The 10,325-nt window shown below is 39.9% G+C and overlaps 1 protein-coding gene across 5 annotated transcripts in view; it reads right to left on the bottom strand.

Annotated features, from left to right (window-relative positions):
* Positions 1 to 2,914: 2,914 nt before the first annotated feature.
* LOC116161624 (acetyl-CoA carboxylase) overlaps positions 2,915 to 10,325 on the bottom strand; it is a 35,895-nt gene continuing 28,484 nt past the window's right edge. For all 5 annotated transcript variants that reach the window (XM_031475037.1, XM_031475039.1, XM_031475036.1 and 2 more), the window contains 8 exons: positions 9,871 to 10,299; positions 9,048 to 9,191; positions 8,682 to 9,002; positions 8,495 to 8,630; positions 4,168 to 4,345; positions 3,789 to 4,113; positions 3,423 to 3,737; positions 2,915 to 3,376 (listed from right to left, as the gene is read on the bottom strand). In XM_031475037.1, the coding sequence (XP_031330897.1) occupies positions 3,257 to 3,376; positions 3,423 to 3,737; positions 3,789 to 4,113; positions 4,168 to 4,345; positions 8,495 to 8,630; positions 8,682 to 9,002; positions 9,048 to 9,191; positions 9,871 to 10,299 (1,968 nt within the window). In that variant the 3' untranslated portion in view covers positions 2,915 to 3,256. The remainder of the gene's footprint in view (positions 3,377 to 3,422; positions 3,738 to 3,788; positions 4,114 to 4,167; positions 4,346 to 8,494; positions 8,631 to 8,681; positions 9,003 to 9,047; positions 9,192 to 9,870; positions 10,300 to 10,325) is intronic.

Raw genomic sequence — 10,325 nt, 5'->3', positions numbered from 1 at the left:
TTTTTCCCAGGTTGATTTCAGAAAAGCAATTTTTTCGATCAGACTGTAGCCTTTTGATTTTCATGCAAAAACGACTAATCCGAAATTGATCGGGAAAACACTTTGCTTTATAAATTTTGACATGAAAAAACAAAACAGAATACAAATACTAACATAATTGACATAGGTAAGGAAAGTCGACCTGTGATTACAAGAAATATTGTCAGTTACCAATCTTAGTTCATTTAATGAATTTGGGCCGCGTTACCACAAGGGTTCCTGGCCCAGTGAAGTGCTACACTTTGAATGGGGTCCAAATGCTCAAAACAGCAAGTATGGAGAGGGAAAAGCGGACAGCGGAGCAGTTCGATCTCACAAAAGCCATGGAGAGGTCTTTATCCAACCTGAAGAGCCTCCCTCGTGAGCCTATCAAACAGTACAGACTATCCACAGTCACTTCCGCCACTATTACCGCACCGTACTTAGCAGTCAGGACGCTGCAGCAATTAGCAGAAAACGAAGCTGCGCAGTTCCCAAAGGTATCGGACTTCTACGTGGACGACTCGATAACAGGGTCGTACAACCAAGAAGTTGCGAAGGTCCTTCAACATCCGTTGGTCGACTTGTTGAAACGAGGAGGGTTCAGACTTTTGATCTAGTAGTCCAATCTTAGAACTGTTTGAAATTGTGGATTCTACAGGGCAAATTCTATCAGAAAAAAGTTTTTCCCGATCGATCTCAATCTTTTCGGCCCTAATCGAAAAAGTACGAATGGTTTTGGATTCTACGCACCAAAATTAATAAGAAAAAGTGTTTTCCCGAGAAATTTTGGTACAGTCGATTTTTGGCTAAAAAGGAAGGTTATACACTGCCTTTTTTGGAGGCAAGAAAAAGAAATTGTCTCAGATCGACCCGGGAAAAAATTGTTCTTATAGAATGTGACCTGTAGAATCCATAATTTCAAACAGTTCCAAGATTGGGCTACTAGTTCAAAATTTTTGGTAATTTTTCTAAAAGGAAGGTTATATACTGCCTTTTTGGAACAAGAAAAAAAAAGTCAGATCGACCCGGAAAAAAAATTGTCTTATAGAATGTGGCCTGTAGAATCCAATTTCAAGCAGTTCCAATTGGGCTACTAGTTCAAAGGTTACAGCCCTTTGATTTTTTTTCGAAATTGGTTTCTAGTCTATAACTTTTGATTGAGAAGTCTGATCGAAAAAGTACGAAATGTTTTGGATTCTACGCACCAAAATTAATAAGAAAAAGTGTTTTCCCGAGAAATTTTGGTGCAGTCGATTTTTGGCTAAAAAGGAAGGTTATATACTGCCTTTTTTGGAAACAAGAAAAAAAAATTCTCAGATCGACCCGGAAAAAAAATTGTCTTATAGAATGTGGCCTGTAGAATCCATAATTTCAAGCAGTTCCAAGATTGGGCTACTAGTTCAAAAGTTACAGCCCTTTGAATTTTTTTTCGAAATTGGTTTCTAGTCTATAACTTTTGATTGAGAAGTCTGATCGAAAAAGTACGAATTCTTTTGGATTCTACGCACCAAAATTAATAAGAAAAAGTGTTTTCCCGAGAAATTTTGGTGTAGTCGATTTTTGGTAAAAAAGGAAGGTTATACACTGCCTTTTTTTGTGGCCCGAAAAAAAAATTGTCTCAGATCGACCCGGAAAAATATTTTTCTTATACAATGTGGCCTGTAGAATCCATAATTTCAAACAGTTCCAAGAGTGGGCTACTAGTTCAAAAGTTACAGCCCTTTGAATTTTTTTTCGAAATTGGTTTCTAGTCTATAACTTTTGATTGAGAAATCTGATCGAAAAAGTACGAATTGTTTTGGATTCTACGCACCAAAATTAATAAGAAAAAGTGTTTTCCCGAGAAATTTTGGTACAGTCGATTTTTGGCTAAAAAGGAAGGTTATACACTGCCTTTTTTGGAGGCAAGAATAAAAAATTGTCTCAGATCGACCCGGGAAAAAAATTTTCTTATAGAATGTGGCCTGTAGAAACCATAATTTCAAACAGTTCCAAGATTGGGCTACTAGTTCAAAAGTTACAGCCCTTTGAATTTTCTTTCGAAATTGGTTTCTAGTCTATAACTTGATTGAGAAGTCTGATCGAAAAAGTACGAATTGTTTTGGATTCTACGCACCAAAATTAATAAGAAAAAGTGTTTTCCTGAGAAATTTTGGTGCAGTCGATTTTTGGCTAAAAAGGCCTTTTTTGGAGGCAAGAAAAAAAAAGTCCATTCTTGGAACTGTTTGAAATTATGAATTCTACACATTCTATAAAAAAGTTTTTTCCCGGTCGATCTCAGACAATTTTTTTTCCGGCCTCAAAAAAACCAAAAATAGACTACTCCAAAAGTTCCCGGGAAAATACATTTTCTTATAAATTTCGGTGCGTAGAAGATGATACACAGACGACGAGAATGGAGACGGCATACTTTGTGAATGTCCTGCTCTAGTCCAACTGAGACGATCCATGTTGGGGGAATCCAGGCCAGACAAAGCTACGATTAGAGCCGCCTCCTTTTACAGTGTCCTAAGGTTCATCTCACCTGTGGGATGGCTCGAGTGACGTTGAGGGGTCGGGCGTCCTTACTCAGGGAGGCAGTACAAAGGGCCTGAATTTGAGGCCTAAGTACGCGTGGAACCTGTTCACCCTCCTATCGTAATCCAGATCCCGGGCGATTTCTGCAGAACTTACGAGCAGAAAAATTCAATGGGCCTTGATCCAATTGTTACTATTTTTGGGGAGCAAATGAGGGCATCCACGAGTTTTGGAGGTTACAAATTCGTGAAATCGCCCGATATATAAACAGGTGAAAAAAAGACACATTATGCAACAAAGGACAACTGGACAAGAGCAGAGCGGTGGCAAGAATGATGAAATTTATTGTTAATTTAACAAAAAAATATTTAATAAATACTCGATACAAAACCACCGTTTATACAAAAAATATTAACAAGTTTCAAAAAAATAACTTACTAACAATAAAATGGATACTAACTTTATTATCTACTGTAACAATCTCTAATTTCTCATATACACGAAAACGACGAACAGAATTTTCTATTGCAAATTTTATCAAAAATATAAAGGCAATATAAAAACGTTTGCTGCGTACCCAACTTCGCTTATGACTGTATTGTCCGATTAAACTAGAAATAATAAATTACGACAAATCGCGCAGAAATTCGAACCGATGCCTCCCTCGCGCCGATTCAAATATCCCCGACGACTATCACCCGAAGAAGATGCTTTGGCGTTAATGTTCGCTCGCGTGGTCGGTTAGCTGGGATAAAATTCGTATAACCTCGGCCTTTTGGTTGTCGCTCAGTTTTTGAACGATTTCGACGACCGCGTCTAAGGCAACATCCGGACAATCCTGAAATGCGAAATTAGGGATCGCCGCGTTTCTCGGGACTATTTACCTCTAGGGATTGCCTGATTTGATTGACGACCGCGTCTTTCTTCACGCAGTGAATGTTGTAGGCGATGATCGACTGATCGGGCGTCTTGTTCTGGTGATAACTCAGCCACTCGACCACCAGCTCGTTGTCGTCCCACCGGTACGCCTCCGACGCGCCCTTGTCCTCGACGAACCATCGCCGCAGCATCGACTCGGCTTGGCCCACGCTGACGTCGGGCTGAACGTTCAGCAACGCGCGGACGACTTCGTCTTGAAGCAGGAGCCTTCGCAGTCGCCAGTACAGGATGCGTCTCGCTTTCCGCCAAGGCACTATGTCCTAAACCATAATTTTGAAAAAAGAAACCAAAAATGAAACGCGACGCCTAACCTGAATCACTCCTTTCTCGTGCATTCGTTCGGGTGTATCGTGCAGGTCGGCGAAGTGGACCGAGACCTGGTGGTACATCGGCAGCAGCAGCTGGACGCGCTCCGCTATCTTGTTCTCCAGCTCGACCACCTCGGGCAACTTCTTAACCTCGCCGCGCTGGCTAATGCTCGACTTGCGCTCGAGCTCGATCGGCTGACTCTGATTGATCTGCTTGATCTGCTCGTTGTACGCCATGACGACGGGGTCGACGCGGTGCATCACCTTAACCAGATCCTTCTCGCGAAATTTGATTTCGACTATACCCTCGGGCTCGAGAACTCCGCCCCTAACGAGATTTGCGAGGTGAGGGATTGCGCGCGCACGTCGTCGTCTGACTTACCTCGATTCGGGATCGGCGTACATCTCCATGTATCTTAAGTTGATGGTGGGATCGACGACGGCCCAGGCGCCGCCTCGTAGCTCGCCGTTGGGCGGGATGTAGATGATGACCGGTTGCTTGTACTCGCGTAGGGCGTCGACGATGTACGCGCCGAATTTCATTATCTGCTCGTACATGTCTGTAATTGGTGGAGCGGTGAGAGGTCGCGGAGTTCAAAGGACAATTAGGGGGAGAAAGATATACAGGGTGTTCCAACTAAGTCACGTAAAAATATCTATTGTTTGTACCTTTTTTTCCATCTTACATGGATAGTAACGTCCCAAAAATGTCAAACTTATCGTTATCACCCTGTATCTCAGAAACAAACGTTTAAGTTTCTCAAAAAAGTGGCACAGGGTCGCGAAAACCGCAATCTTTAAAAAGAGCTGGGATACACTGCACTCTCAACCAAAATGGGACACAGGGTACATCATTTGCTCTTGATCGCATTTTTTACAATTTTGCATTTCAAAAAAGTCAACGGAAAGGCGAAAAGCCAATTCTAATTCCTACTGTAACCGTACACCAACTTTGTTGAAATAACGAATTTCAAAAAAAACTTTTTGACACTTGAATTCAAAGAAAGGTCATCTGTACGAGAGAGCAAAATAGTTTTTTAGTTGCAACTCTTTTCGATCTGGGTATATAAATATATAGGTACCTTCATCAAATTTTTGAAAAACTTGTTTTGAAATGATGCATTTCAAGCAAGGTCCCCTGTAAGAAAGACCCAATGAGTTTTTGAAATAACGAATTTCATAAACTTTTTAACACTTTTTTGAATACAAAGAAAGGTCGTCTGTACGAGAGAGCAAAATAGTTTTTTAGTTGCAACTTTTTTCGATCTGGGTATATAAAAATATATCTTCATCAAATTTTTGAAAGACTTTTTTGAAATGACGCACTTCAAGAGAGGTCCCCTGTAAGAGAAACCTAAAGAGTTTTTTAGTTGCAACTTTTTTCGATCTCTCCTCTACTATTGATATACTTTCATCAAATTTTTTAGACATTTTTTGAAATGATGCATTTCAAAAAATATCATGTGTAAGAGAGACCCAAAGAGTTTTTTAGTTGCAACTTTTTTCGATCTGGGTTCTACTATTGATACACCTTCATCAAATTTTTGAAAGACATTTTTTGAAATGAAGCATTTCAAGAAAGGCCCCCCGTAATAATGAGTTTTTTATATGAAACTTTTTCGATCTGGGTTCTACTATTGATATACCTTCATCATATTTGTTAAAAACATTTTTTGAAATGGTGCATTTCAAGAAAGATCATCTGTAAAAGAGAGCAGAGAGTTTTTTAGTTGCAACTTTTTTCGATCTGGGCTCTACTAATGATACACCTTCATCAAAGGTCATGTGTAAGAGAGACCCAGAGTTTTTTAGTTGCAACTTTTTTCGCTCTGGGCATATGCCTTCGTCAAATTTTCAAAAATTTAATAAATATGTTTTTGAATCAGGGTAATCAAATTTCGAGTCTCATTGACCTGCATATAACTTACCTTACACCAACTTTAAACTTTTTTGAAAACTAATTTTTTTGAATTAAAGATAGATTTTTAAAAACAACTGAGATACACTGCAGTCTCAACCAAAATAGGACACAGGGTAGATAATTTGCTCTTGATCGCATTTTTTACAATTTTGCATTTCAAAAAAATCAGCGGAAAGGCGAAAAGCCAATCCCAATTCTACTATAACCGTACACCTATTTTTTTGAAATAACGAATTTCAAAAAAGATCAGTTGCAAGAGAGAACCAGACATCACGCGCGGCCGTTTTGAGTTGCAACTTGTCTTCGATTTTGGCTCTATTATTAATATACTTAAACATTTTTTGAAATAATACATTCAAGAAAGTAACTTCTTGCCATTTTTTAAAAAAATGCATTTCAAGAAAGGTCTTCTGTAAGAGAGTCTCAAAAAGTTTTTTAGTTGCAACTTTTTTCGATATGGGCTCTACTATTGATATAGATCAAATTGTTTGAAACGTAGCATTTCAAGAAAGGTCATCTGTAAGAGAGACCGAAAGAGTTTTTTAGTTGCAACTTTTTTCGCTCTGTGGTCTACCTTCATCAAATTTTCAAAAATTTAATAAATATGTTTTGAATCAAGGTAATCCAATTCCATATAACTTACCTTATACCAACTTTTTTGAAAACAAATTTTTTTGAATTAAAGATAGATCTTTAAAAACAGCTGAGATATACTGCACTCTCATACGACACACGGTATATCATTTTCTCTTAATCGCATTTTTTTAATTATACAATTCCAAAAGTCAGCGGAAAGGAGAAAACGCAAATTCCAGTTCTACTATTACCATACAACAACTTTTTTGAAATAACGAACTTCAAAAAAGATCAGGTGTAGGAGAGAACCAAAAGACACCACTCGGCCATATTTTGTTGCAACTTTTCTTCGATTTTAGCTCTACTATTAATATACTTATTAAACGTTTTTTTGAATACTTTCAAGAAACACTTTTTTGAATTGCTGCATTTCAAGAAAGGTCCCCTGTAAGAAAGACCCAATAAGTTCTTTAGATGACGATCTCTACTACTGATATACTTTCATCAAATTTTTTTAAGACATTTTATGAAATGATGCATTTCAAGAAATGCAAGAGAGACCCAATGAGGTTTTTAGATGAAACTGTTTCGATCTGGGCTCTAATTGATGTCCCTTCATGAAATTTTTGGACATTTTTTGAAATGATGATGCATTTCAAGAAAAGTCCCCTGTAAGAGAGATCCAATGAGTTTTTTAGTTGCAACTTTTTTCGATCTGGGCTCTATTAATTAATACACCTTCATCAAATTTTTGAAAGACATTTTTTGAAACGAAGCATTTAAAAAAGGGTCATGTGTAAGAGACACCCAGAGCTTTTTAGTTGTAACTTTTTTCGATCTGGGCTCTACTATTGATACACCTTCATAAATTTTTTTAGACATTTTTTGAAAAGATGCATTTCAAGAAAGGTTCCCTGTAACAGAGATCCAATGAGTTTTATAGATGAAACTTTTTCGATCTGGGCTCTACTATTGATATACCATCATCATATTTGTTTTTTGAAATGGTGCATTTCAAGAAAAGTCCCTCGCAACAGAGACCCAATTTTTGGACATTTTTTGAAATGATGCATTTCAAGAAAAGTCCCCTGTAAGAGAGATCCAATGAGTTTTTTAGTTGCAACTTTTTTCGATCTGGGCTCTATTAATTAATACACCTTCATCAAATTATTGAAAGACATTTTTTGAAAAGATGCATTTCAAGAAAGGTCCCCTGTAACAGAGACCCAATAAGTTTTTTAGATTAAACTTGTTCGATCTGGGCTCTACTATTGATATACCTTCGTCATAATTATTAAAAACATTTTTTGAAATGGTGCATTTCAAGAAAGGTCATCTGAAAAAGAGACCCAAAGTTTTTTAGTTGCAACTTTTTTCCATCTGGGCTCTACTATTGATATACCTTCATCAAATTTTTGAAACATTTTTTGAAATGATGCATTTCAAGAAAGGTCCCCCGTAAAGAGACTCAATGAGTTTTTTAGATGAAACTTGTTCGATCTGGGTTCTACTATTAATATACCTTCATTATATTTGTTACAAAACATTTTTTGAAATGGTGCATTTCAAGAAAGGTCCCTCGCAACAGAGACCCAATGAGTTTTTTTAGATGAAACTTTTTCGATCTGGGCTCTACTATTGATATACCTTCGTAATGTTTGTTAAAAACATTTTTTGAAATGGTGCATTTCAAGAAAGGTCCCTCGCAACAGAGACCCAATGAGTTTTTTAGATGAAACTTTTTCGATCTGGGCTCTACTATTGATATAACCTTCGTCATATTTGTTAAAAACATTTTTTGAAATGGTGCATTTCAAGAAATATCCCTCGCAACAGAGACCCAATGAGTTTTTTAGATGAAACTTTTTCCAACTGGGCTCTACTATTGATATACCCTCATCAAATTTTTGAAAGACATTTTTTGAAATGATGCATTTCAAGAAAGGTCATCTGTAAGAGAAACCGAAAGAGTTTTTTAGCTGCAACTTTTTTCGATCTGTCCTCTACTATTGATACACCTTCATCAAATTGTTTTAAGCCATTTTTTGAAATTTTCAAAAATTAAAAAAACATGCTTTTGAATCCTAGTAATCAAATTTCGAGTCCCATTGACCTGCACATAACTTATTCTATACAAACTTGAGACATTTTTGAAATCTTTAAAGAGCCCGGCAATCAAATGTCGAGTCACTTCCACCCGTATATAACTCACCTTTCATTCCTCCACTAAATCCACGCCAGTTCGCGAAGATGAACAGTGGCAAATCCTCCTTCGAAAAGTCCTGGATCGCCTGCGCAGTCTTGTAGGCGGAATCCGGGAACCAAACCTGGCCGGCTTGCGATATCGTCTGTAAACCCGATCGTTAGAGTCACGAAACCGTCGCGCCCCCTTAGCTCACCTTCGACTCGGAGTCAAAGTTTGCCGGATCGGCGGGGAGGGTCAGCTCGACGGTACGCGTCTCGACGGCGATAACGCCGACCGGAACACCGCCGAGCCGGGCCCTGCCGACGACGACGGTCTGCGCCCACGGCTCCATGATCTCCGCCCACGAGTTCCTATCGAAAAATCCGCTCTCCCACATCATCCCGTCCTTGCCGTTCGAGACCATCCGTCCCTCGAGCATCCACCTCGGATTGTACGGCGCCTTGGTCGGCATGTACGCGATCTCGCGGTCGATCGGATCGACCGGTTTGATCATCGGGACCGGCGAGTTTTTGTCCTAAAGGATCGAATTTGAAAAGGGAGAGGTTACGAGAGACCTTACCTTCGGAACGTAGCTCAGCCAGTTTAAGATCGTGTAAATGCCGTCTAGGTCCGTCTGATCGGTCTTGTGGGAGATGCCGTTGTTGTGCATGATCTGTATGCCTCCCAGTTGATTGTTGGAGGCGTAAACTTCGCGTCCCAAAAGCTAAAATTGCACAATTAGACGCGGTTCTTACGTCTTCCAAGCAAATTCCGACGTTGCTCTACCAACTTAATCAATTAAAAAGAAATTCTACGTCTGCGCGCCTGATACCATAATTTATGCCCTGCGTACTGTCACTAAACGAGAAGAATCTGACAGTATCTATTCTCCTGATACAATAAATTCGGCGTCTGCGCTCCTGATACTCGGCCTTTCTTATACAGGACTCAAGGGAGCAACACTCGAGAAAGTGGTAGCTTTTGCTCACCCGTGCGACAGTAACCACGAATCTTCTGATACAACAAATTCAGAGAATTCAAAGATTGAGGTACCAGGAGAACATCTGATGAGGATGATTTTAATTTCTGCGCTCCTGTTTAATGTCCGGAGAGTGATATGAAAAAACAGTGCTCCTGATACTTTTTTCACCGAAATTGAGCCAGGCTGAGGAAGGCTTTGATCGATTTTCATTTTTGCGCTCCTGATACAATTCGTTTAGTGTCAGAATCGACGAAAAAACCGTGTCCGCTCTTCTATGCTCCTGATACCATAACCGAAATTGCGGTATCAGGAGAACATGCAAGAAAACCTGTCCTGCGCTCCTAATAATTGTTTGTTTGATAATCAAGTGCGCACATCGGAAATCTGCTTGAAAGTCCCACACGATCGATTACCAACTTACCTTATTAAGTGCAGTGTAACCCGTAAGAATAATGGGCGAATTCTCGATCTGTATTATCCTCTGTCCCAACCGTACCAGGTACGAGCCGATACCGATCGCCCTGCACGTCACCATCGAAAAGGTGACCACCTCGCGATAGGCCTGAGACGTCTCGCCGGCGATCATGCCGGCGTATCGCAAATTTTCGACGCCCAAAGCGTCGTCCTTGCCGATAATGTCGGTGATCTTGTAGCGCGACTCGCCCTCGTCCTCGATCAGGACGGCGCGAAGCGAATTCGTCGCGCTAACCTTCGCGTAGTCCTCGGGCGTGACGTACAAATAGCGAAAGCCGCGGTCCGGCTCGTTGGCGTCCTCCCACGCGATCCTGAAGAGACTCTTCACCTCCTCCGCCAGACCGATACGCGCACCGCTGTTCGCGGCGATGTAAACCTGCAAGTGAGAGTAGGGGTGAGAAC

This window comes from Photinus pyralis, unplaced genomic scaffold (genome assembly GCF_008802855.1).
Source record: "Photinus pyralis isolate 1611_PpyrPB1 unplaced genomic scaffold, Ppyr1.3 Ppyr1.4_LG10, whole genome shotgun sequence".
Taxonomy (NCBI): domain Eukaryota; kingdom Metazoa; phylum Arthropoda; class Insecta; order Coleoptera; family Lampyridae; genus Photinus; species Photinus pyralis.
This window is presented reverse-complemented; position numbering and strand designations above follow the sequence as displayed.